Source organism: Aspergillus bombycis (assembly GCF_001792695.1).
Source record: "Aspergillus bombycis strain NRRL26010 chromosome Unknown contig00001, whole genome shotgun sequence".
In the NCBI taxonomy this organism is placed as follows: domain Eukaryota; kingdom Fungi; phylum Ascomycota; class Eurotiomycetes; order Eurotiales; family Aspergillaceae; genus Aspergillus; species Aspergillus bombycis.
This window is the reverse complement of record NW_019170003.1, coordinates 899,196-923,545: the sequence shown is the minus strand read 5'-3', so window position 1 is coordinate 923,545 and position 24,350 is coordinate 899,196. Positions and strand designations below refer to the sequence as shown.

The 24,350-nt window shown below is 49.8% G+C and overlaps 10 protein-coding genes across 10 annotated transcripts; 2 read left to right on the top strand and 8 right to left on the bottom strand.

The window, feature by feature from the left end:
* Positions 1–107: 107 nt before the first annotated feature.
* Positions 108–500, top strand: ABOM_000333 (uncharacterized protein; the record flags this gene model as incomplete). Its single annotated transcript, XM_022527463.1, has 1 exon — positions 108–500. The coding sequence occupies one exon, from the start codon at positions 108–110 to the stop codon at positions 498–500; it is 393 nt and encodes a 130-aa protein (XP_022394850.1).
* A 1,001-nt stretch (positions 501–1,501) lies between these two features.
* On the bottom strand, positions 1,502–2,596 carry ABOM_000332 (uncharacterized protein; the record flags this gene model as incomplete). The annotated part of the gene is made up of 1 exon (XM_022527462.1): positions 1,502–2,596. One exon carries the CDS (start codon positions 2,594–2,596, stop codon positions 1,502–1,504), a length of 1,095 nt encoding a protein of 364 aa, XP_022394851.1.
* Positions 2,597–3,482: 886 nt separating this feature from the next.
* ABOM_000331 (transcription factor domain protein) lies at positions 3,483–7,470 on the bottom strand (the record flags this gene model as incomplete). The annotated part of the gene is made up of 8 exons (XM_022527461.1): positions 3,483–5,787; positions 6,331–6,546; positions 6,603–6,689; positions 6,752–6,834; positions 6,893–6,972; positions 7,024–7,061; positions 7,114–7,151; positions 7,222–7,470. 8 exons carry the CDS (start codon positions 7,468–7,470, stop codon positions 3,483–3,485), a joined length of 3,096 nt encoding a protein of 1,031 aa, XP_022394848.1.
* A 541-nt stretch (positions 7,471–8,011) lies between these two features.
* On the bottom strand, positions 8,012–9,901 carry ABOM_000330 (GMC family oxidoreductase; the record flags this gene model as incomplete). Its single annotated transcript, XM_022527460.1, has 2 exons — positions 8,012–9,766; positions 9,830–9,901. The coding sequence occupies 2 exons, from the start codon at positions 9,899–9,901 to the stop codon at positions 8,012–8,014; spliced, it is 1,827 nt and encodes a 608-aa protein (XP_022394849.1).
* A 1,321-nt stretch (positions 9,902–11,222) lies between these two features.
* On the bottom strand, positions 11,223–12,451 carry ABOM_000329 (F-actin-capping protein subunit alpha; the record flags this gene model as incomplete). Its single annotated transcript, XM_022527459.1, has 7 exons — positions 11,223–11,571; positions 11,630–11,767; positions 11,818–11,870; positions 11,926–12,015; positions 12,073–12,188; positions 12,307–12,325; positions 12,395–12,451. The coding sequence occupies 7 exons, from the start codon at positions 12,449–12,451 to the stop codon at positions 11,223–11,225; spliced, it is 822 nt and encodes a 273-aa protein (XP_022395063.1).
* Positions 12,452–13,001: 550 nt separating this feature from the next.
* Positions 13,002–14,988, bottom strand: ABOM_000328 (uncharacterized protein; the record flags this gene model as incomplete). Its single annotated transcript, XM_022527458.1, has 2 exons — positions 13,002–13,799; positions 13,852–14,988. 2 exons carry the CDS (start codon positions 14,986–14,988, stop codon positions 13,002–13,004), a joined length of 1,935 nt encoding a protein of 644 aa, XP_022395062.1.
* A 605-nt stretch (positions 14,989–15,593) lies between these two features.
* ABOM_000327 (Zn(II)2Cys6 transcription factor) lies at positions 15,594–17,315 on the bottom strand (the record flags this gene model as incomplete). Its single annotated transcript, XM_022527457.1, has 1 exon — positions 15,594–17,315. The coding sequence occupies one exon, from the start codon at positions 17,313–17,315 to the stop codon at positions 15,594–15,596; it is 1,722 nt and encodes a 573-aa protein (XP_022395065.1).
* Positions 17,316–17,857: 542 nt separating this feature from the next.
* Positions 17,858–20,237, bottom strand: optE (small oligopeptide transporter, OPT family; the record flags this gene model as incomplete). Its single annotated transcript, XM_022527456.1, has 12 exons — positions 17,858–18,091; positions 18,154–18,204; positions 18,260–18,444; positions 18,500–18,616; positions 18,673–18,754; positions 18,818–18,871; positions 18,921–19,142; positions 19,193–19,636; positions 19,698–19,707; positions 19,760–19,959; positions 20,013–20,153; positions 20,208–20,237. The coding sequence occupies 12 exons, from the start codon at positions 20,235–20,237 to the stop codon at positions 17,858–17,860; spliced, it is 1,770 nt and encodes a 589-aa protein (XP_022395064.1).
* A 1,242-nt stretch (positions 20,238–21,479) lies between these two features.
* ABOM_000325 (NAD(P)/FAD-dependent oxidoreductase) lies at positions 21,480–22,847 on the top strand (the record flags this gene model as incomplete). Its single annotated transcript, XM_022527455.1, has 2 exons — positions 21,480–22,569; positions 22,627–22,847. The coding sequence occupies 2 exons, from the start codon at positions 21,480–21,482 to the stop codon at positions 22,845–22,847; spliced, it is 1,311 nt and encodes a 436-aa protein (XP_022395067.1).
* A 189-nt stretch (positions 22,848–23,036) lies between these two features.
* On the bottom strand, positions 23,037–24,180 carry ABOM_000324 (phosphatase PAP2 family protein; the record flags this gene model as incomplete). Its single annotated transcript, XM_022527454.1, has 4 exons — positions 23,037–23,424; positions 23,490–23,829; positions 23,885–23,978; positions 24,037–24,180. The coding sequence occupies 4 exons, from the start codon at positions 24,178–24,180 to the stop codon at positions 23,037–23,039; spliced, it is 966 nt and encodes a 321-aa protein (XP_022395066.1).
* Between the last annotated feature and the right edge of the window lie 170 nt (positions 24,181–24,350).

The window sequence follows — 24,350 nt, the reverse complement described above, 5'->3', positions numbered from 1 at the left end:
AAAGGGACCTGCCATCCCTCCGAACCAACCTCATCAACACGGCAAACAACTTCCTTCATCACAAGAAACAAAAGCCAAGTCCATCCAAAGGATTAACCCTCGCAAAAATGCAGCTCAAAACCCTCCTCTCCACCCTCCCATTCATCACGGCCGTCCTGGCCTCCCCAGCCCCAGTGCCAGCCCCAGTGCCCGGCACCGTCGCCGTCGGATACGGCCAGCAGCTCCAGAACAATGACCAGGCCAACCACTGGGTCGTCTGGATCGAGGGCGAAAGCGCCTGCCCCAACACCCGCGTTCTGACCAGGCTCACCGACAGCCCCTGCGACCAGACCTTCTACTTCAACAACAAGGCCTACCACCTCGCCGACTGCGGTAGCGACAATGAGCCCCGTCGTGTGGTCCAGCCCGGTGGTGGCTCCGCCGGCTGCTCGCGCGATAACCGCAAGATTACGTGCCACGGTAGCACCCATGACATTGTCAAGCATGGCAAGTGCGGTTAAGTGGGTTTGGGGGGTTGGATATCACGAGGGATTGTGGATGTGTGGATTCAAGGCCCTGGATGACGCATGGAGACAAGGATTTGTCGGGGATGGTGGACTAGTTATGCTTATGCTTGTGGCTATGGTCTTGTGTTACATGTGAATAACCCACGTTTGATGTCATTGTCTATAGGTTCGGTTAGGTTGAATACGATGGAAGTTATCTTAGTCGTCTGATATATAAGCAAGACCAGACTAAGACTTCCTACATGAAAACCATAGATAAAAACGACACCAGCAATATCTGCACTAATATATCCCATTATGCTGTATCCTAGTCAGGTATGATGATAATGAACCTACGTTGGCGAAAACTACCAGATTGGACCCGCCACCGTGGTACTACGCAGCACCTTAGCGCCGGGAGGGACCGCCGGAACCGACGAATCGAGTAGCACAAACCCCGGATGGTTCATCACTAGGGTTCGCACAGACTCTATTCGTTGGCGGAGATGGTTACATTGGTAACACCACTCGCTTCTGCTAGTTGCTTATGGAAAATATATAGAAATATCAGATAGGGTGATATCATTTACAGAGCCTTTCTATGTACTTGTAACAATCTATACCATAGAGGTACAATATCTGGCTTTGTGTGGCAGGGCCGTGTATTATGTGAAGGGTCGTGATCGGGTTTTGTAAGGATAATCTTGCAACTGACTGGAATAAATTGTCTATAAAAGTCATTTCGTTGCATGTACAATCGTTTTAAACGGCTTATAAAGTAATCGTAGTGAGAGTACGAGCAATATCGTGATAGAGTACTAGATTAGTTTCTGCTGGTAGACAAAAGCTCTAAGAATATATATAACATACCCAGAAGACCCCGATCAGCCAACCACGTCTTTCAATGCCATATATTCTCGATACGAGATTGCAACAATCCAGACCGGTCACTTCTTGACGAAATAATATAATTAAAGCATACTAATACACTATGACACCCTTATTATATCTCTTACTCACCTACGCCTCAACTCATAGACCTCAGATTCTTCCCTATTCTCCATCGTCTCAGCCTTCGCCTGTCTCAACCCAGCCAGCTCATACGCCAATACCGCGCGACAGCATACAACCGACGCCAGGAACCGCCCCACGTTAGCGAGCGCATCTTCGACTGAAATAAACAATAAGCTGGATAGCACCATCGTCCCATACAGGATATGAACTACTGCCCCGGTGGAGACACACCACGAAACAAGCAGGAACAGGTACGATTCTTCAATCTCGTCGACATCCGGGGCCGGAGTAGCGTATAACGAGGGGGTGATCTCACGGACGAAATAGCTCCGATAGCTCCGAAACCAATTCGGCGACGACGTATGCGGTTCTACTACAGGGTGTCGGATGACACGATACCGGAGTGATAGAGCGATCGTTCCCCCGGTATGAATGACTGCGATGATGAATGCCCAGACAAGCGGCTGCGCGGTGACTTCCGTCGCGTAGTTGCATATACACTGGATGCCTAGCTGGTAGCAGACGGTTGCGATGTTCGCGACGGCGCCTAACGCGACGATATATTCCAGCGCTGAGATAAGGATCCATATCCTCCCGCCCGGCTTCGCGATGGTGATCCTTTTCTTTACCCTGTCGGTGCCGAGGAGTGCTTTCACGTTGGGGTATTCGAAGGGTCGGTCTGGGAGAACGGCCGGTGAGCCCAAGGCCAGACACAACGAGAGGAATGGTCGCTCAGCGACCTGTGCCAGGATGGCTGTGTCGACTGTGTTGGAACCCAGCATGGACAGCATGGTCGGCAAGAGGCCGAGGATGACGCCTGCGTTGGCCATGTTGGCTTTCACGTTTTCCGGGAGGTTGCTTAGTATACACGAGACCAGTGGCGCGGTCAAGGCGCTGTCTTTTGTCGGGTCATACCAGAGCTGGTATTCTGGGTCGAACCCGGGGGTTTTATTGAGGTAGTTGTGGTATTGTTCAGAGCAGTTGTTGCTGAGGACGAATTCGATCTGCGAGCGGAATTGTTTGTACCAGTGCTGGAATTGACCAGGGGCTGCTGCTGCCACGGCAGCTTGTATCAGGAGTAGGAGCAGTATTCGCATGGTTTGGATATTGGTCCCTTGCACTTAGCCGTGATCGTTGCATGGGATAAGGCTTTGTGGTGCGGCGAAGAATTGGAGCAGTCGTTATCAGGAACTCTTCGAGCGAAGCTGAATTCCTCCGTGCTTTGATGCAAGGCGCTAAAGCTGCCCCTCCTGATGATTACGAGTCATTGTTGCACTATCATCGTATTAGTTCATGCATACCTGACCCGTGTGGCGGCTTAGCTTATCCTTCGTGTCGATGATGAACCTATCTCGGATAGCCCGACACCTAGTTGGACGGGCAATCTCAGCCTGCCGTATAGTGTGACTACGAGAGCCTATCAGGCTGTTCTCTTGGGGCTAGCGGGGATCGAGCGCCTCCAAGGATCGCACCGAACCGGGGGCAGCTGGAGCTTTGACACCTTTTCTTTGTGATTGGCATTGCCCAGGATCCTTCCACAGGCTAACGTCAAGGCAACTTTGACTTTACAAATGCCGATGCCAAGGTGCCTAACTTATCACGCGCTTGACAAGCTGTTAGGGTTTAGTAACCCTATCTCGGGGTCTACCTGGCCTGTTGTGCAACTCCTGAGCCGACATAAAATGTAGGAGTGCCTTAGTCCCACGGAAGTCTACCTGTCAGAGTCTTCCTGACGGAATAAATCACTAGGATTTTGTATGTAATATCTCGTCTAACGCTAATACAACGCCCAGCTCCTAATTCAAAGGGGTCATATAGTCATAAATTGGTCATAAATACACAGGATAAATGTATAACTCATTTTGCTCCAGGGGTATATGCAGATACTGTGGGGATCGAAGAGGGCCAACTATACAAAGGCCAGCTTCGGAAGAGATGAAGCAGGGGTGGAAGGTGAAAGATGCACAGAGACAGGAGATGAAATCAAGTATCTCCCCAGAGTCCGAACACAGGAAGATCCTCCGCCATATAGAGGAGTCCATTATCTGAAAGGATCATATCAGAGAGAGGTGTTTGGCCTCCGTTGTCCGGCATTCCAGGTGGGCCAGTAGGGATTGTACCACCTGGTGAGCAACCGATTGGAATCCCTGTCGTCGTCAAAGTGGAAATGGCTGTGTCATATGGGAAGGGTGAAGGTCCTTCAGCGGCACATAAGGCATCCCAGATGCCGTCATCAGGGTGGGCTGTAGTAGTTGTCTGCTCTACAGATTGGGAGGGGAGGGGCCCGTCGGCAAATTTGTCTGGGGATAGCGGAGACGGGACTGTTGCTTGATCCCCGCGGTTGGTTGAGATGGCCTGGTGGTTATTACTAGTACCTGTGGTTTCGTTGGATGGGCCTACTTCGCCAAAAAGCTGATCGACTTGTTTGCTACGACGTTCCATCCATTGACGGTTCCGGCGGCGAACGTATTCACCAACTGCGCCTCGGAGGTATTTGATGATTTGGAAAAAGCGGCAGGCATGAGGATCATGCGGGACGAACAGACCCAGGAACTTTTCGGCCTTGTTCAAGCCCTCTTCCAGTGGGAGCAGATTGTCATAGTCAGCAAAGAATGCAGCCCCTAATACAACAGCCGAGTTGAAAACGGAATTGATTAAGAATGGCAGCCTTCGTGGTAAGGATGAGTATTGGGAAAGATCGTCGACGATGTTGAGACTGCGCAATGCGGAATAAACGCATGCGTCAGCAAAAAGCGAGAGTCGCGAGTTGTTGACTTTGCTCTCGGGAATTGCTGCCGACTCGCTTTTATTTTTCGCATATTGAGAGACTCGGAAGACCAGGAAGGGCCGAGTCAACAATATAATCGACCAGTAATAAGAGCCGAATATGTGGGCAGCAGCCAAGGTGTCCTCGAGAGTTTTGGCAGCATCAAGTCGCTCTGTTTGCATTCGTAGGAAGGTTGGCAGATTTCGGACCCACGCGCGATGTTGGTTCGAGATGCTGTCCGCAACACCAATTGACACCACCTGCCTCATGTAAACTTCTGTCAGAATGCGCTCGAAGATACGACAGAGCGAAACAACTGTCAGAGATAGTTGCTCTTCTGGCTGGAGGCGCTGCTGTGTCCCTGGCATATTGCCATCATGCGGGTCGTAGTCAAAATCCGTCGTGGCTGGAGGACGACCCAGAGAGGCGCTGAGGAAGAGATCCATCATGCGCAGGCTTTTCCACACACGTTCCCGAGCACGTCGCTCTCGCGTGCAGAAGAGCGTGTTCGCATCCTTCCTATGGATGCCGACCGCATACGCGGCACGAAGAGCAATTCCAAGATTCATGAAAGCGCCGTTGCGTCGGCAAGCACCCAACATATACATCGAAATGAGCACATATGACTGTATAGTAGAGATGCTGGGGGTCTCAGTGAAAGCCGAAAACGCCAGCTGACGCCCACTGATGAAGTACTTCTCCGCCAGGGTGTGGTTGGTATCCGAGACTTGGGCCCCAATGGCAATCACCAGGTAAAATATTGAGCTCACAGTGTCTTCGTCACCCGTTGGGTTCTCAATCCAATTCGCCAGTCGCGGATGGAATTCGTCGAGGTCAAAGAGATCCAGTAGGGGACTAGTTGCAAGAACAAATTGGCGCGCCAATCGTTGAGCTTCTTCATTACTTGGGGGCGGTATTAATGGTCCTGTCTGTGTAGTGGAGCTGCTTTGAAAAGCCTCAAGCATCGAATGGCGTGAATTATCTTCCGTGAATTCACAACGGCCGATTGACGAGGATACTATGCGACGGACACTCTGGAGAAAGGACAGGCTTGCGGAGTCGCCAATATACATGAATTTACCTTGTCCATCGCGAAGAAGCCTGGCCACCTTCGGAACCGGAGCCGTTCCATCTTTATCATCCACCACCTGCTGTTCTAGATTTGCGCTACGATCTTCGAGGGAGTTCAGCAGTCGGTCCATGGCGGTTTGTCTTTGCGGCGTAGGCACAAGGCGTTCGCTGAGCAACATCGTGTCTTTCGAGCTTTCGGCGGGCTTCAGCAGGCGGGCTGGCTTGTCCGAAAAATGGCATTCTGATTCCTTGTGGCGTTGAACACAGATTGTGCATGGTTGCTCTCCGTTGCATTTCTGCTTCCTCCGTTTACAGCTATCGCACGCTCGTCGGCATCGTAGCCGGCCACCCGGAGGCGCGGTGACTTTCGGCATGACACAAAGGGAGCGCCTGATGGATATGGACTCCGAATCTCTGGCTAGATTGAACTTCGTAACCGGCCGAGCGAAGCTGCGGCGAATAGAGTACACACCGGTGCCAAGTCGCGGGGTCCGGTGGTTGTTTGATAAACGATCGTGATGAGGTTAGCCTACTCCGGCCGACTGAAGGCCACTCAAGACATGACTCCCCGGTCTATATTAGGCGATCGATAATAATCACGGCTCGTCGCCCTGCCGACGTGGTCAGTTGTGTCTAGCGAGAGAAATTGCATTGCGAAGAGGATTAAGTCGGGATGGTTTGCTTTCCCCGGAATAAAATGCGGAGCACATCCGCACCAGATTATTAAGCGTCGCCCAGACCGCCTGGCGACTTTTAATCTATACTCTTTTCGATCACGGAGTATATCGAGTTGAAACATCTCCTTAACCACTACCTAGCTAGAATATATGTCCCGAGGCCCACAATATCAAAGCCATCTACTCAGGGCGGAAAGAGACAACCTTCCCCCATGTATCAGCCGTGCCCCATATACCATGTCGCAAGCACGATAGCTGCACGATCTGACTATGGTCAACAAAAAGGTTGACATCAACACCAAACTCCCGGATATACCAATTGTAGACCTTCGGATCTGCAGCCTCAAACATTACACGCTCTGACGGCAGTTCCTTCATGATCTTGGACACTACGTCAGTGCGCCAGGACTCTACATTCTCCGTGATGCCCTCGGATTCGATCATCAGACGCTCCACCCCAGCGTTGAGGAATTTATGGCCTAAGTTGACCAGCTTTCCAGGGTCCGAGGTGCCAATCGCCTCGAGACCGGAGCTGGGGTGTCACCGCCTGCGCCGAATTGAATGCCCAGCTCGGGCTTCGCTTTTAACTTGTATGAGTGGACTTTGTCGACGAGGCGCAGCCAGTCGTCTTCGGGGAATGATAGGAAGCCGGATGAAAGCTCAATTACGTCAAAACTGCAGTACCGGTGTGTCAGTATGGGTAACGCGGCACACAACTAGGTCAAACGGGGACAAACCCTAGGTCCCTGCACTTCTGGAGGTATTTGTCAAAGACGGCATTTGTATCTGGATGAGTGAGGAGATGCTCGGCCCATCCACCCTACACATCTAAATTAGATGATATTCGCCCTTAAACCTAATGTACAGGGCAAACTCACCGTCGAAACATAAACGTCATGCTCATGGGCCAGATCAATCAGTTCCCTCAAGGGCTTCTCCTGGAACAGTGAAAAAGAGCCTATAATCGAGGTCAGATCCTTAGTTGGACGAGAATTGGCGCTGTGCCTACCTCCTGCAAACTTGAGACCATCGATGTGAGTCCCCATTCTGTAAGCCGGACGTTAGCAACACTATGTTATATCTTTGCTGCTGAACATACGTTTCAAGCACATCGGCCAGATATCTCTTGCCCATCACCTGTAGTGCGTCGCATAACATCAGATCAACTGCAATCGACGGTACAGTTGCAAAAGGATATAATGCATACCGTGTAGTACGGCCCCCTGATCTCAGTGACACCCTTGCTCCTCGGCTTCGGTGGTCTAGGGTTGGATCGTGCGAACCCGAATCCATGCTTCTTATCCTGGAGCAGGGTTACATTCTTCTGTGCGGGCGTTGTCGTAGTTAGATATCTGTAAGATCCCATCGAACCTGCGGCTTTCGGGACCTGTTGGCAGGCATATTTAAGGATGATTTTCGAGGAAACGGGGGAAAGGCGTGGCATATTCGACAACATGGTGACTTTTATATATTTGCACTTCTCATGTAGCAGATGAGCGAAGATGGCGCAGGCCAGAACAACTAATTTAATTACTAGAAAATAGGTTTATCTTAGTACAATCCGTTGATTGAGCTTAGAAATATATAGTTACTCTATATCTATGAGATTTTCCTGACGTAAGGTGTATGTCAACCCCGTGGAGAAGCAAAGAGCGAATTATGGATCGCGAACGGGAATCCCGCCATGCATCAGGGGTATCGATCTGGGAGCGTATCCCACTACTATTCGCCCTTTGTTTGCCCCTGCTGTATTTCTCTACATCATTTTAGTAAGGGAGGATGGGGTCGTCATGCCCACGTGATCGATATCAGCTGCTATTCATGTGGAGTATGCTTAATCCTATACGGCTTCTCTGGCAACTCTAACGATAACGCTGGCTAATATCCATTTGTCCACATGGACTTTTCGCAGTCCAATCCTAATATACCAAGATATGTGGCTCATATACCAGTAGGAATCAATCTTGTGGGCTAGTTTACAATTGTTGACAGGCCATCTACTGCCAGCGGCTAATGATCATTTCCGCCGCTTTTTCAGCGATCCCATATACAGCTGTTTGTGGATGGCCGGATAACAAAACTGGAATGACACTAGCGTCAATCACCCGAACATTGTCCGTGCCATACACGGTCAGATTTCCATTGACCACCCCATGGAGTTCCTGTGGTAACATCGCACATGTGCCGACAGGGTGCCATATGGTTGAAGCGCTATTGATAACATACTCCATCCACTGTTTATCACTATCGGGCCCATCACCAACCACAGAAAGGCCTGGTTCGTATTCTTCGGTCCAGGCGTGCCGGAGAGGGGCTGTTGATGCCAGCTTACGCAAATACTTCGCAGCGGATGCAAGAGCCTGGATATCATATTCATGAGAGAAGTAGTTTGGTTGTATCTGCGGAGCTATCGAGATCGAGGACGACGTCACATGTATCGACCCCGTACTAAAGGGGTGCAGCATGACTGCAATCAACGTGAAGAAGTTTGAACCGTAGAGTGGAGATGTCTGTTGTGGATACCCTCTTGTTCCGACATATCCATCTGCGGAGATGACCTCAACCTGTGGAACGTTCTCTTCTTCATGCCGGATTTGATGAAGCTGGATATGAGCTCTAATGTGCTCGATGGGTGACGATGAGAGGGGGATATCAGATGCTTTAATCGCCAAAGATTCCATGCGCGTAGGCTCGTCAGCAACGCCAGTCCAGTTAAGAAAAGCGTAGCTGCCCCCAGTGTAGTCGTACATGGACTTTTTACCTGCGTTATAAGCTTCTAGCTGCTGTTTCGCGAAAGTGGCATTTGTCTTGAGCGTATCGAGCGAGGTATAGTTGGGGTGAAGTCGATAGGAGTTCTCAATTCGCAGATGGTCCTGCAGATTCTCTCCAACCCCAGGAAGATCAACTAGCTGTTGGATATTGGCAGCACGCAGCACGTCTTTCTGACCGATTCCAGAGAGCTCCAACAGGCCGGGGCTTTGCATTGTACCAGCAGCAAGGATGACTTCCTTCGTTGCCCAGACAGTTGTGTTATCTTCCAAAGTGACGCCTGTTGCTACCAGATCCCCTCCACCTCTATTCACCAAATCGATCTTGCGCACCCTTGTCTCCACCCGTATCTGAAGATTGGGTCCTGCAAGTGATGGATATCCTGGGTGGTGGGCACTATACGACCTTTTCCGGTCGCTATACCGGACATTTGAAGGCTGGAACCCGTGGCCAAGCATATTTCCTCCCAGTGAATCCCGGTTTTCCGACACATTCAGATTTTTCAACGCTTCCATGAAGAACTCCTGGTGTTCTGGCACCCAGTCACCGATCATCGTCTGGATGGGACCACCAAAACCTACCCCTTGGTCACCGTACTTGTCTGACAAAGTGAAATTCTCGGCTTTCAGCATAGAGCGCATCATGCTTGACCAGTCCCATCCATCATTTCCTAACTTTGTCCATGTGTCGTACTCGACTTTACTGGCTCTGTCCCACGCCATGAAATTGAGTGCGGAACTGCCGCCCAGGACCTTTCCTCGGCCTTGAGCCAGGGAACGGTTGCCCGCATGCTGTTGTGGGACAGTGGTAAAGTTCCAGTCGTACATTGACGCGATAGCTGAGCCCCTCATAGCCGGGATATTGATGCGAGGCTCGTTCGCGGCATCAGGTCCAGCTTCCAGCACCAGGATAGAGCTCTCCGGTAGTCCACGGCTTAGTCGTGAGGCCAGGGCTAGACCGGCCGTGCCGCCTCCTACAATAACCTACTGAGAGTATTAGAAGACGATGGTCCGTGGGCTCGAAAAAAGGATCCCGAGTGGCCATACAAAGTCATATTCAAGCTGGTCTGCTTGACAAGTCACTGCAGCAATCGCTGTTAGAAACAACCTGAGCAGCATCCTTGATCGGGGTTGCTTTAGTTGCGATTGAGCTCTTCAGAATCTCTTAGCTATAAAACACATGCTGAATTGCAACCTGAGGAAACAGCCCTCATATATAATATCACATAGTTCCTTCCGTCTGCGGGGTCCATCCCTTGCGTTGGTATTTCCGAATGCACTGCGGCTGATCTGTGGAATGCGGCTGCCAACTTGGATGGCCCTTGGACGGTCGGGAGTGCAGTATACAAGTTAATTGATGTAGCGCTAGTACAAGACTACCAGGCCTACAGCAACTGACTGCCCAGAGATCACGTTTTCCAGCTGATCATCCACAAAGATGTCTTTTTCCAGTGGCGTGTCAATCTCTCGCAAGACTTTGCTATAGAATGAGAGCTCTGGTTTCCTTGTCATGTGGGATCCAGATGGATGTGCGCGTTCCCTTGGAATCTGGGCCGAGATCACAGTGACTTTTTCGGTGGCCCATGTGCAAGTGACACCTTATGGATCAAGGGTAAAAGTTGCCTGGTATTAGGGGCAGTTTCCATCGATTCATCTTGGTCCAACAGAGGGAGAAAGATGAAGACGAGCACTAGATTGGGAATTGCCAGCTATGGCATCCTCCGTCTTCCTGCGCGAGGAACAGAATAATAAAAACAAGCATCATCATTTTAGCAAGTAATTATACACGGAAAACTATCAGTCGAACTTATCAACCGGCTATATATCATATTTTGGTACCTTCCGGGAGGACACACTGGGGTAACCTGAGAATCGCCATTCAGAAACCGGTGATAAATGCCTCAAAAATGCTATGCCTGACAGCAACGGTAGAATACGGCGTTGTTGTGAAAGACTAATCTACACTTGGGCGCTAGCAGTGGTCTAAATATATGTTCACATCCCGGACACCGCAAAACCGAAGGAACGGCTTCAAGAGGAAAGTAGATATGGAAGTCAACAGTAACCTATCTACCAGAGGTAAAGCTACGCTTTGAACAGAAGTCAATTAGTCACTTCCTGAAATACTGTTCCTAGGGTGTTATATGTAACGCTAATGCCTTGAAACCTTACTGATAATATAACTTGAACGTACATGTTGTGGTGGGGACAAACACCAAAATATCGCTATATATAGTTCATGATAATCATACTGTCGCTCAGCGTAGTGGCAAGCTAGCGGTTAGTGCGAATGACCTATCTTTTTGTAAACAGTACAGTTCTAGAGATAGCCCTGTCAAAGCCTATAAATTATTCAAGATCAATTTAGAATGAATCCTTCTAATCACGCTAACGTTCAATCCACATCTATGCCAGCATATTCCCACATGTCGGTGGTATTTCAGCGGCCCTTGCCACCAGAGATATCCTGTCCCAGGCGGTATCCTCCGACCTTCTCCCATTCCACCTTCTGCCGTGTGATGGGGAGCTGTCTGCGCAAGCCCTTGAATGCGCCCTCAGCCATCTGCACGAACGCGCGGTTCAGGTCCTCCTGGTAGTCGCGCTCCGCAGTTGCAATGCGGGAAATGATGCTCTCAGCGGAAGCGGATGCGACGGAAAGGTTGATGGGTTTATTCGTGTTCAGCGCCACGTTGCCATCTTCGTAGTAGTGGACATCAACCTGGATCTTACCGGTCACGGTTGTGGGCTCAGAAACAGGGAACTGGTAGGAAGCGCGGAAGCGCCCGTTCCTTAATGAATACCGCATTTAGCACCATTATATCCGACATAACCACCTTATAGACTCACCAGAAGTTGTTAGGCGAGTAGCGGTTCGAAACCAGCAGAATTGCCACCGCAGAGTCGTTTTCAATGGGGTATACACCATAGGCGCAATTAGGGTAGTGCTCACGGGCGTGAGCGCCGAGCGACTTGAGTAGCGATTTGCTGCAACTGTTATCAGCAACAGCCTTCCAACCCGGTATCCGCCAACTCACATCAAGTCTGCATTTTGCGAATCCAATACATATGACTGCGCCGCGGACGCTTCCTGAAGTCAATGTCAGCTTAGTCCGCGTCTAGACCCCACCAAAAAGCGGCCATACTTGTGTGACATGATCGACTTCGAAGGAGGTCTGGCTCTCGACGTCAAAGTAGCGGTTGCCCTCCAGTTTGTTGTATTCGCTGATAAGGACCTTTGCAGTTGCCTTGTCAGACATTGACTCTCCACGCGATTATAAGGATCACTCCACCTCCTGACTCGCCCCAGGCAGCTTCACGGTCGCCAGTTGCGTCTCATTGTATCGCTCAAATGCAGGAGCAAGGGATGGGATGATATCGGCACCGTCGGAGGTAAGCGTTTTCACATCTGGTTATTCGATCTTGTTTTAGCTATTGCATTTGGATGGCGCGGGAGCTCTGGCGGGGGAGCGTGTGCAGTCTGGAATGCGGGGAGTGGGCAATATGAACGAAGGAGGAAAAATTACCGGCAACAACGTCTGCGAGCTGGAAGGTCAATGTTAGCTACACAGCGAAAATATACCGCAGGAGTAGAGCTCGACTTCACGGGCATACCTCGCCTGGCGGGGCACCCTCAATGAATGAGGAAGCGATGTCAACTGTGGATGCCATGTGGACGATCAATTAGGACTAGTTGTGAGTAGGTTTGTTGGATCTATTCTTTTAGAGTCTGAAAATATCTGTAAATAAAAATCTAGTAGACAGGTAAACGACCGTAGATGATGAAAGAGCTCCTGAAACTGCGGTGGTTTCCCCAGTGTCAACAGCGGGAGCTTTAGCGCCGTAAGCGCCCGCTCCTCGCACGTGGCCATGAGGGACAAGGACTGCGGCTATTCAACTTGTAGGATTCAGTCCTCTGTTATATGCAATGCTGATTAAGGTATGATATTGTGATTAGGTACTATCTATGATGTCGATGCATCAGAAGCAGATGGAGCTATACTAGCAAAATACTATTGTTACCCAACCACAAAACTCCCACTTAACACCATGTACGAAATAATCGAAAGCAATGTCCAACCAGCCCAACGTATAAAACGGCCCCACGCTAAATTCAACACAGAAAGGAAAGGCATGTTGAGGTAAAACTATTATGGTAGTGATAAGAAGAAACGAGCCCGGCTCGTGAAGAAGAACGCTTGGATGTCAAGAGCGTCGACCATCACTCGATGCTCATATTCATGAGCCCATCGTTCGTTTCAGTCATCCCTTGCAGACCCACTCGCTTCAGATGGCCTGTATGCTTGGGTGTAGATGGATTACGGGTGCCGCTTTCAGTGCTCGGCTGGTCAGGGAAGAGAGAGCCGATGTTGGCTTTGGGTGGGCCCCAAATGCTGGTGCCCGTATCCCTCACGGCAGGTGAATTAGGCATCACTGGACTACTTTGGACGCTCATACTCGGAGATACCGCCCTTCGCTTAAACAGGTTTGGATCGAAGTCGTCCTCACGGCGCCGTTTCCGTTTGAATTCCAATATCGAGATTGGCTGAGTCGCGATTGGCGTCGAACAGCGCGAGCTGGGCCTCTCGCTTGGTTTTGCAAACTCAGAAGTCGATCCCACAGTAGTTGATGGCGTGATATCCATGGAGAGATCGTCCTCAGATACCGAAGTTCCCATATGACGTAAAGGCGGCGGTGGTGGCGTACGATAGCGCTCATCAAAAGAATTCCAAAACTCGGCACCAGCAGAATTTCGGTGGGCTTCCTCGCTAAAGCTAGGCTCATCGGAGACAGAGGTCCCAGTTTTCGCCGGCACTTCATCCAGATTCCGGTTCAGATCAGTTGGCTGGAAGGGATTACTTGACGAGAGGGCATCCAAACTGGGGGACGTCTCTGGAATTTCTGGCTCGCTCTCCCGGACCTGCCGAATAACCTCAGCTTCCCGCTTTGCTTCGCAGTCGATAGGGGCCGATTCCTCCATCAATGCGGCTCGAATACGTGCGAAGGTCTTCGTTTTTGGCTAGATGAGGCGTGAGCGGAGTTTCAGACTATCATGAAATGGAAGGACTTACCAACAAACTGCTTCTACGCGTAACAGCCCGTCGAATAACACCCAAGGGCCCGCCATCGGAGTTCGAAGTACCTGGGCTGTTACCCCGGTTTTCCCCTTCATCACTCAAATCTGAGAGACGAAGATCACGAGTACCCAAGCTCAAGCTTTCACGCCGCGCACTCAAGCTAGACCGTGAGCCAAAGTAACCATTCTGATTCTCAATGCTCTTCATCACCGGTGGAGACAGCGGGCCAGGGCTGGGTTTCGAACTGTTTCCGCTGGCACTGCTAGAGCTATGTCTACTACGTCCTTTGCGAAACCTGGCCCGTTGAAAGCTCATGAGACTTGCTGCTGCTTGCGAATACCCGCCCATCCAATCGTTACCCGGGCTGGGCACATTGCCCCCTGCAAAATGATTCATCTTGTTGGCTTGGGGTGTGTTCATTATCATGTCGTCCCTATCGCCAATCATCGGTTCGTCATCTTCCTCGCTGCTGCTGGTATCTGATTCCATCATGTTCACACTTGATACAGAGCTTGAAATTGCCGTTCTATCCGCTGGCCCAGATGTAGAAAACGGAGGTACTGAAGTCGATCCCATAGAACCACGACGTTGGGGGATTGTCATTCCCCGTCCACCAATCGTTGGTGAAGAATCAGGCGATGATTCGGCAAGTGTAGAATGATGAAGGTTGGTACAGGCTCGAGAAAAGTCGAGGCCACGGGAGCGTCGAGGAAGAACAGAGCCTGGGGAACCGTAGATCTGGGACGAATCAAGCTTCGGGGAGAGTGGAGCACGGCTAGATAAGGACGAGGATCCGGATGGCTTTGAAGGCAAGTTTAGGGGTAAGCCTTGCATAAAAGGCCGATGAGGTGTTTCTGGTGTAGATGAAAGAGAGTTATCATCTTTACTCGACGGCCGGTGTTCTTCGGAGGTGGAACGTGCAGATAGAGGTTTTGGCGCGTCGGACAGCGACCGTGACTTCGGCGAAGGACGCAATGGGGGCCCAAGTGAAGTAGATTTTCCTGAAGATTCAGTATCGGTTGCAGATTCACCTTGTTCCTTCCGTTGCAATAACTGTTCACTTAGTTTACTGGCGAATGGCAGGGACGGCACGCTGTGCGATACGGTGGATGAAGTCGTCGACGACGTCATTTTGCGATTGAATACCCAGCTTCAACACGTGTCAATGCTTTGGAACAGTGAAATTAAAACATGTTGAAGCCTTCCAGTGCGACGATCTGGCGGCGGTTAAGTACTTTGGAGGTCAGTGTCACAATGACTATAGCACGGCGCGCGATCAACAAACGGCACGAAGACGAGATGTCTCGCGTCGTTCTTGATATTTCCCACGGAAACAATAGTTAAGTAGAGGCAAAACAAGAAGATAAACAAGGTATGGATATAGTCAAGAGGTTTCTAAGAAGGAAAGATGGGACGGAAGCCTAGGAATGTCCTTGGGTCTGCTGCTGAAATCGGTACTGACGTCCTTTGCCGCTGGATTTGGCGAATCACGCTCTGTGCAGCCCCTCCTCGTCGTTTGGCAATGCTGATTGGTCCAGCAGCCACAGCACCACCTTCGATAAGCATCGTGAGATCTGAGTACTATCCGTCATTCTTTACACATTCTAACGCTAGAGGACTCGTTCAGAGAAGATGGATATTTTACATACATAAAACGCAACAGAAAAGAAAATTGTCAAAGGAAAATGTCCCAATATTACAAAGAAACTCGTCTCATCGTGATGGTTGCGTCTATGTCACGCCAGGCTCATGGCAGTACTGATTGGCGCAACATACCATTCCCAATCGTTACAGCTCGTCGCGTGATCCAACGAATCAACGGCGGATCCTTTCAGCATGTCACTGTCCCTAGCTTGCCATACCTTGACGATGACCGCTCTCGTGCGCGCAACATTCGAGACACTCGATTCCGCCATCGCAGCCAACGCACGTAGCACAAGCGGTCGACCGTACACGGCGGTCTCGCCATCGGACCACACCTCATCATGAAGAGGGTCTAACTCCACAGCAGCCACAAAGACAGGCCACGTCATACTGACTGGTGATCCAGAATCAAGTAAATCTGAAACGAGTCGTAGAATCTTCCGAACGTACGTAACAACCAGAGGGGTAGACGGTGACGCCCCATATAAGGCGCAATGAAAGTACAACACCGCAGCCAACCGCTTTAGCTCTGCAGCAGTCTGCAGTGTTGGATCGTCATCACCATCACCATCGATTTCCTGAACCAAGTTTTCAAGCTTATGTCCCAGAGAAGCTGCTCGTAGAGAAAAAGCCGCACGGGCGGAGTCAGAAGTAAGCTGTCGTCGTGTCCGGCTCAATTCTGTAATAGAAGACAGTATAGAGACAAGTTCCGGACTGCAGCCCATCCACAAATCAATGGTACGCTCATTCTCTTGCCAATAGTCACTTCCAAATAACACTTCTTCGCCGCAGGCCGTACGGCCCATGACATCTTGAAACGCAAAGAATAACTCGGCAAAAGTTGTTATAGGGTCCTGGACACCACGGGACTTGGAAAGCATTGTCTGTTGCCTTCTAAGGCGGATAAGGTCCTTGGCTCCCTTCAGATGAATCGTCCAGCGCTCATCACAATTATCCACGATTTCATACAGACACAGCATCATCATGATGGCCAGCACTTCAGGGCTAGTCGAGCAACTCAAGGTCCCTTCCGTTGCAAGTCGGTGGCGGAGGCCCCTCAACGCTTCGGACTTGAGATGAAGCCCTATGACCCCGTAGGTCGGATCAAATCGAGACCAGTGACATGCCCCTAGTGCCTGGATCGATTTGAACAAGATTGGTGACGCAGATAGACAGAATGGAAGAATGATTGATGCAAATGGCGACGATAGCTTTGAGCTGGCCGTTGTACGGGGACACACTTGCTGAAGATAATACTCGAAGAGGTGCCCCTGGTTTTGCCCAGCAACGTGGGGAAACAACGGTAAGGAGGCCATAGGCTGCGGCAGCTGTTGTAAGATTGGTCCATATTCTGAGATATCTACTAGCGCAGGCCAGCTTGACCTGACTGCGAGTCTTTCTTTCCCTTTGTCGCGAACTACCACTGCATTTAATTCATCACAAGCAACGTTGACTTGGTCCGGTTGCTCAAAAGTCGAGACCCCGCTATTGACAAAACCCCAAGACTCAACGAAAGGGACAACGCACCATTCTTGGTCATCATCCAGAAGCGAAGCTGAGGCCGACGATGCCTTGGACTGAGAGCCGGATTTACTCCAAATGCCAGCTCGACCGAAGGCAAGCCCTCGGCTCACAAACTCCGACTCCCATTTCAGGACCAGTTGTGTTGAGCAAACTAAGCCCCTTTCCCGACACCTGGTGCAGCTTGGTTTTTGTGTGTCACAACGGACTCGACTCGCGCGGCATTCCTTGCAGCCGCTACGGCTTCGGGTCTTGACCGGACCCACGCGGTCTGTAGCCTTTTTACGCGGCATCCGATAGGGGGAAACTTTACATGGCCAGTCTTCCGGACAAGATCAATTTCCTAGCGCCATCAATGTGTTGATGAGCAGGAGCAGCCTCACCGTAAGGAAAATGAAGCTTTGACTCAGTTAGCCAGAGATACTCGTGGCAAAAGAGGTCCAAAGCTGAGACAAACGAATAGTTGCCTGTCAGAGGCTATGATACGTGGGCCAGTGCAGTGAGGAGATAAGGACGATCTTGACTGGGTCTATTATAATTTATGACGGGGGAACAACGCTTATCGAGACAAATCAGAGAGAGTTTTTGTGGAATTGATAAAGCCAAGAGTGGAATCATGTGGTATCCGCTCCGTACATGCAGGCTTCCACCAATAGAAACTCCTTTTACCACCCCGCGGGGAAGCCAACGCTGATTGGATCACTTTGCCTGCCCATTGCAGCCTGAGGCTGTGATTATGCCGTACAAAAAGCATGGATGGATATCTCAGAAAACCACCGAATCCGTTTCCAACATGAATGAGGATCAATGGTATTGACCGCCTCTCGCACACTTGTCATGTCCAAGCGCTCTCGCCGAACGTCTCGTTCGCCTTCAACTCTAACCACGGGGTGCCTTTACTATCAACCGTTCCGCCATTGACATTGTTCCCCCACCAGCTAAGGCTAACGCCAGGAAGTACCAATGAAAAGAAAATCAAAATAGCAGAGACAGCAACACCGGAGTCTAGGGCTGCAGACAGGACATAGTTGTACTTAGCCCACCAATTTGGTCGACGACCTTTAATGATCTATCAATTGTTAATGAGCCATGGCCAGCAAGACTACATGGTGTTATGCTTAGTAGGCTTACCTTGTTGAAGATCAAGCTGACTACAAAAGCCGTGGAGTAGTTGATGCCAGTCTATAGGTTCTATGTTAGTCAAGCATAATCTAACATTGTCTTGAGCATCACATACCGCCGGTGGTAAATTTCCTGTCCCAGCAAAGAAAATTGGCCAATGGATCGCATTCAAGATGCGGTTATTAGGGTACTTCTTTCGAACAAAGAGTGTAATGATGGGGAGTAGTGCACCGATCCAGAACATATTAAGAAGTCCAGAATATCTCTGCCCAATATTGTAAAGTCGTGTGGGTCCAATAGCTGCGACAGATATCAGTCGCTCGTACTTGTTGGAATGGAAGTATACTGTGCTCACCTCCCCAGAATACAGCACTGTTATAGTTGACTCGACCTTGAGGGCAGGTGAAATTATTTGGCTGGTCAGTTGCGCATACATCCTTGACATGCCCAAGCATCCACAGAAGAACACCATCTGGTGCAATCATCAGCAAAACCATTTTAGTAGATGTTCTCCCTCCCAATACTTACTCTGTGTCAAAGTACCGAGGATACAGGCAATTAACTGAGCGACAAACAGTGTTCGTCGTGGTATCTTCATGTACAAACCAAGCTGAGGGTTCACCGAAAGTTATCAGCGCATGTCATATATGAAGAAAATCCAGAGCTACTGTACCTTCATGTCAGCACCGTAGTACATTGCTTGACTAAGACCAGTGTACGCATAAAACTGGGTCGGTCAGCGCCAAAGTTATTCAAATGGAAGGTGTGAATCGTACCTTAAAGATGAGAAGGACGAGCGGCTTTTCCTTGAGTAAATAGCCCGACACAATTTCTCCCAAAACAGTTAGAACATTGGCATTGAGGTTCGCCACAGCATACACAGTTCCGACCGGAATCACATAGAGAGTAGCAAGAGCTAGGGTAATAAATAGACCCCAGAACGGAAGCCCCGTGTTCCAGACGTATTGGACCATGATGGCAACAACCACAACGATGACCTTTCCAGGTTAATCACACGATTCATAATGATTGTATAGTCAGGACTTACTGTCAAGATCGCATACCACCACCATGCAACATCAGGATAGCGTGAAAGCAAACGGACATGTATGTCCTTCTTATTTTGACCTCTGAAGGTGTCAAGGATATCCTTGGTATGATGGAGGAGCACGTGAGTCAAAAGACAACTCAGAACAGCAAACCCAACGCCATAGCTCAGCGCAAAGGTGATGGGTAAGAAAATAGGGCTGTAGTTCCGATATTTGGAATCATCAATCGTATCTTCGTCATTCAGAATCCGGGTTGAGTTATAGAGATTGCCAGTGTTGTCGTAAGCGTCAGAGCCGGTCAGAGGTAGGTGGGCAGTATACCAGGTATTGGTATAGTACAAGATTGGCGCGATGACAGCATAAATGCAAAACCAACCAGAAAAGACATTTGCTTGTGCCCAAAACGGGATTGTTAAGGGAGAAGAGTTGTAGGCTATTTGGCTCTAGTCAAATGTGGTAGGCATGTATCCGAGACCAGTCGTCATTCAAAATAAATGGTTTAACACTTTGTTGTCTATACATAGTATTAGTGTGATCCCTATGTGATTCACTGGTAAGAAACATACTTGGAGCTGCCCAGCAGATAAAAAGCAAAGGTGCTTAGCCCGGTGAATATATATCCAGGAAGCCAGTACCAGCAAAGGCCGCCAATGAAGACGTACAAGAAGAACCGATACCGGGAAATTCTCCAACCATCGGCTATGGGATTTGCGCCACTGTGCAACGTTTGGAATAGAGCTGCATTGGCCAAAGTAGAAGGCCAAATCTATTAGGGTATTAGTAACAGGCACCCATCAGGCATAGTCCGGTTCAAATTACCATATGCGGTGGCTCTATTATATATCTGTATGAGAGCCCCGCAAGGCCGAGTCCAAACATCTGCATAGACAACGCTAGCAAGATTTGGTATCCTACGGGGGTCGCATGCCCAGATACACTTTTTGTGCCTGTATGATAGCACTGGCCTGATCTGTTGTCAGCGTTGCTGTCAAGTTGTCGTAATGGAACACTTACCCATGACTGATTGAAGCTAAAATTTGACATGATCGTAATTACTGCATGTCACGGGCTTCTTAGGAGCGCCATCACCCTCCAGGGTCGGACCATGAGGGCATTTTTCAACGTCTGCATCCTGTAGTCCACAAGACCGTGATCGACTCATGATAGCGTGCAATCTAGCGGACTGCAGCCCAAAATCTTTCTTGAATGGGACGTGGGGGCCCAGAAACGAAAAAGGCTACGATAGGGAGACTATAACATTGAGGACTTCAATCCTGAGAGTGGCCATTGGCCTCCCTTATATAGCGGCATGTAGCCTAACCGGAAGGCCATAACTATCTAGACTTTGACATTACCGTAAAGGAGGCAAACAGTCCAGAGAATTGGAAAGATAAAAGGATTAGACTAAACAGAAGGTCCTCCCCAGATACTGACTCGTCGATCACGAGTGGCGCACTGGCGCGAACTATAATGTGGGGAGAGTCAACGGGCACCAGGATCGGATCCTTCCGATACCAGGCTACTACTATAGTACATACAGGGATCCTTGAGCCTAGGGCAGGACACTGATAGTAAGGTAAGGTCCAAGCGAAGGACGACACGGCACCAGCCGACAGCATTGCAGAAGTCTTATCCTGATCAAGACTAGCCAAGCCGGGCCACTGTCCCTAAGATTTAGCGCCATCTGCCACCAAAATCCCGGTGCTAAGGTACGTACGGACCAGTCTTACTAGTAGTACCTATCTACCAGCCAGCATCCGATAATCCCAATCGATACGAGGGCTGGACCAACTGATAATTCCTAGTGGAGACATTGCTCGGTGTGACTCCGATCCTGGCCGACGTCGGTCAGACATAAGGAAGGTACAGACTTATTATAACTTGAAGTATACGAGAGAGCCGTGGATCGTCCCAGCGCATAGTGGATTCTGAAACCATTTATCGCGTGGGTGGACAGTGCACGCGGGGAACTTTTCTTATCCAGTCTTATTGGATACGTAGTGGTCAATCAGCACGATAGCTTTCGCCAACAAGTTCAACCCGCGTGGACCTTCCACCCCATCGGACCGACAGATTACAACATCTCGTATGATTCATACGTCAGGCTCTTTTGCCGGTGGTATAAAGGATGAAAGCTGACATCTTCCACGGAAGTCCTCTCACATCAAATTGGCTTTTCTGGACCATTTCGGGACCATCTTAATTACGGCAGTCTTACTGCCGGTACTCCTTGTGTTGTCTAATTTTGACTTCAACATACTCGCTGCTGCAAAGCACAAAATCACTATGACTGTCACCAAATCTTCCTCGATCCTGGTCATCGGTGCAGGCACTTGGGGTGCTTCGACTGCCCTCCACCTTGGTCGCAGGGGTTACACCAATGTCACCGTCCTAGACCCATACACAGTGCCCTCGCCAATTTCGGCTGGGAACGACGTGAACAAGATCATCTCCTCGGGGCAATACAGCAACAAGAAAGATGAGATTGAAGTTAACGAAATTCTGGCAGAGGAGGCATTCAAAGGCTGGACTACCGATCCTTTATTCAAGCCATATTACCATGACACTGGCGTTGTAATGTCAGCTTGCAGCAGTGCTGGTCTGGATCGCCTCGGGATCCGAGTAAGGCCGGAAGAGGAACCTGATGTTGCCGAAATCACGAAGCCGGAGCACTTCCGCCAACTGGCCCCCGCTGTGCTGAAAGGAGACTTCCCGGGATGGAGAGGCTACCACATTCGCTCGAGCGCTGGTTGGGCGCACGCCCGAAACGCCCTCGTGGCTGCTATACGCGAAGCAGAGAAACTCGGTGTTAAATTCGTAACGGGCACCCAAGGAAGAGTCATCACCCTTATATTCGAGAACAACGACGTCAAGGGCGCCGTCACCGCAGACGGAAAGATCTGGCGCGCGGAGCAAACAGTTCTCTGCGCTGGCGCGAATGCTGCTCAATTTTTGGATTTCAAGGACCAGCTCCGCCCAACAGCATGGACACTCGCCCATATCCAGCTCAAACCTGCGGAACGCGCTCTCTACAAAAACTTGCCCGTGGTTTTCAACATCGAGAAAGGATTTTTCTTCGAGCCTGATGAGGAGCGCGGGGAGATCAAGATCTGCGATGAACATCCGGGATACACTAATATGGTTAAGTCTGCCGACGGCCACTTGATGAGCCTTCCCTTTGAGAAAACCCAGATCCCGAAGGAGGCTGAGACCAGAGTCAGAGCTTTGCTGTCAGAGACTATGCCTCAATTAGCCGATCGCCCATTTAGCTTCGCCCGTGTTTGCTGGTGTGCGGACACCGCAAACCGTGAATTCATCATTGACCGCCACCCTGAACACCCGTCTCTTGTTTTGGGATGTGGTGCTTCTGGAAGGGGTGAGTATATGCACTAGATCATTCCATGCTTAGAGATGCTAATTAGTTGTCGTCCAGGTTTCAAATATCTTCCCTCGATCGGCAACCTCATTGTTGACGCCATTGAAGATAAAGTTCCAGAGAAAGTTCACAAGCTGACCAGATGGAGCCCAGACATTGCTGTTGACAGAAAGTGGAGAGACACTCTGGGCCGCTTTGGAGGGCCTAACCGTGTCATGGACTTCCATGATGTCAAGGAATGGACTAATGTGCAGAATAAGGATAGTGCGAAGCTGTAAAGGAGCTGCTATATGTATAGATAATTAATGATAATTCACCTACTTTGTTTAGTCACGTTCTATCCGTAGCTCTCAAACACAGCAACGGTTTTCGTTACAACTCATATATACGCTGGTCTGGATAATAACCCAGAATCTGATACATAGCTTGAAGGGTATCATTAATCTAAAAGAAAGAGAAAAAGTACTTTACACTCGACGTGGCGATGATGAAGCTTCACTAAGTTGATAAACCTCCTCCTCGGCTCCCCACTGACGGGAAGAAACCCCAGGTCTCTGTACCTGTTGTTCCTCGTCACTGGCAAGTTTGTAGAATCCCTCTTCACCGGTGATTCCTGCTTTGTCGTAGGGCATGTCGCAGATAACGGACCGCAGAGAGGGATAGTAGCGCCGGTACGAGAAGTAGGCAACCGCAGTACCTAGGATAGAGCCACATGTGACATCATATACATCATGTCTATAATCATCGAGACGTGAAATAGCAATCATCAATGCGCAGAGAAAAGGCAAAAGAGCCACAAGGCAGCGGCAAAGGTCGGTCCTCGGTCTGAACACATGCATCTGACCGGAAAAGAAGCTGGTACAAAACAACCGTTAGAAACACGAAAGGTTGAGGGGGTTGGTTTGCGAGCCAAAACTAACAAGGACAGATATCCTAGCCCGCTGAAAGAGAAGCTGCTGTGGCCACTTGGAAAGCTTCTCCATCCTTCTTGAAGAATATGTTGACTCGTCTGGGTGCATACGGTCCAGGCGACCAGCTTGTTTTCAGGGGTGCCCTTCTTGGGGATACATCGTGAGATCAAGTCGGGGCGAGGTCGTCCCACCGCGTTCTTGATTATATCCGTGAGCAGCGAAGTCAACATCAAGGCCACTAAGAAACCAAGTATAGTTACTTGGACTTTATAGGGCTTCGGTCGGAACGTGGCAGCCCACAAGAGCAGTAATGCAAACGGAATAACCCCAGCGTATATAATGGACCATACTGGTGTATATTGTCAGTGCTTAAAGCGCAACATCTCGGTATGGGAGACGCTCACCAACGGGAACTCTTTCCACTACAGCAAAGGGATATTGAATGGCCTTGTTGTCAAGGGAAAACAGACGATGAAATGGGGTCACAAAAAGCTGGATCTGGATGTGAACATATTAGCAAGCTGAGATCAATAAATTAGATAAACAAGGCACCGACCAAGATCCAACCTCCTACAATGCATCCTAGTGCCAGATAGTCAACCGCTGGAAACGATCGCTGGTAGAAACGAACCACAGCACCGGGTACCCCGGATTGCGCTGGGCGGGAAAAGGATGCAGCTGATAATCCACTACGAGGCATCTCTGTGGTGTCAATGGAAGCCCGGGTTCATGGACATGACAGTCTCCTTGAGACTGAGGATAGGAATCCGAAACGCTTGCGACAGCCATGCGAGACCAATGCCGCCTTTAGACGCACAGACCACCACTACTCCCGCGGTATCTCCGCATCGCAGTCCCAGACTACCATCA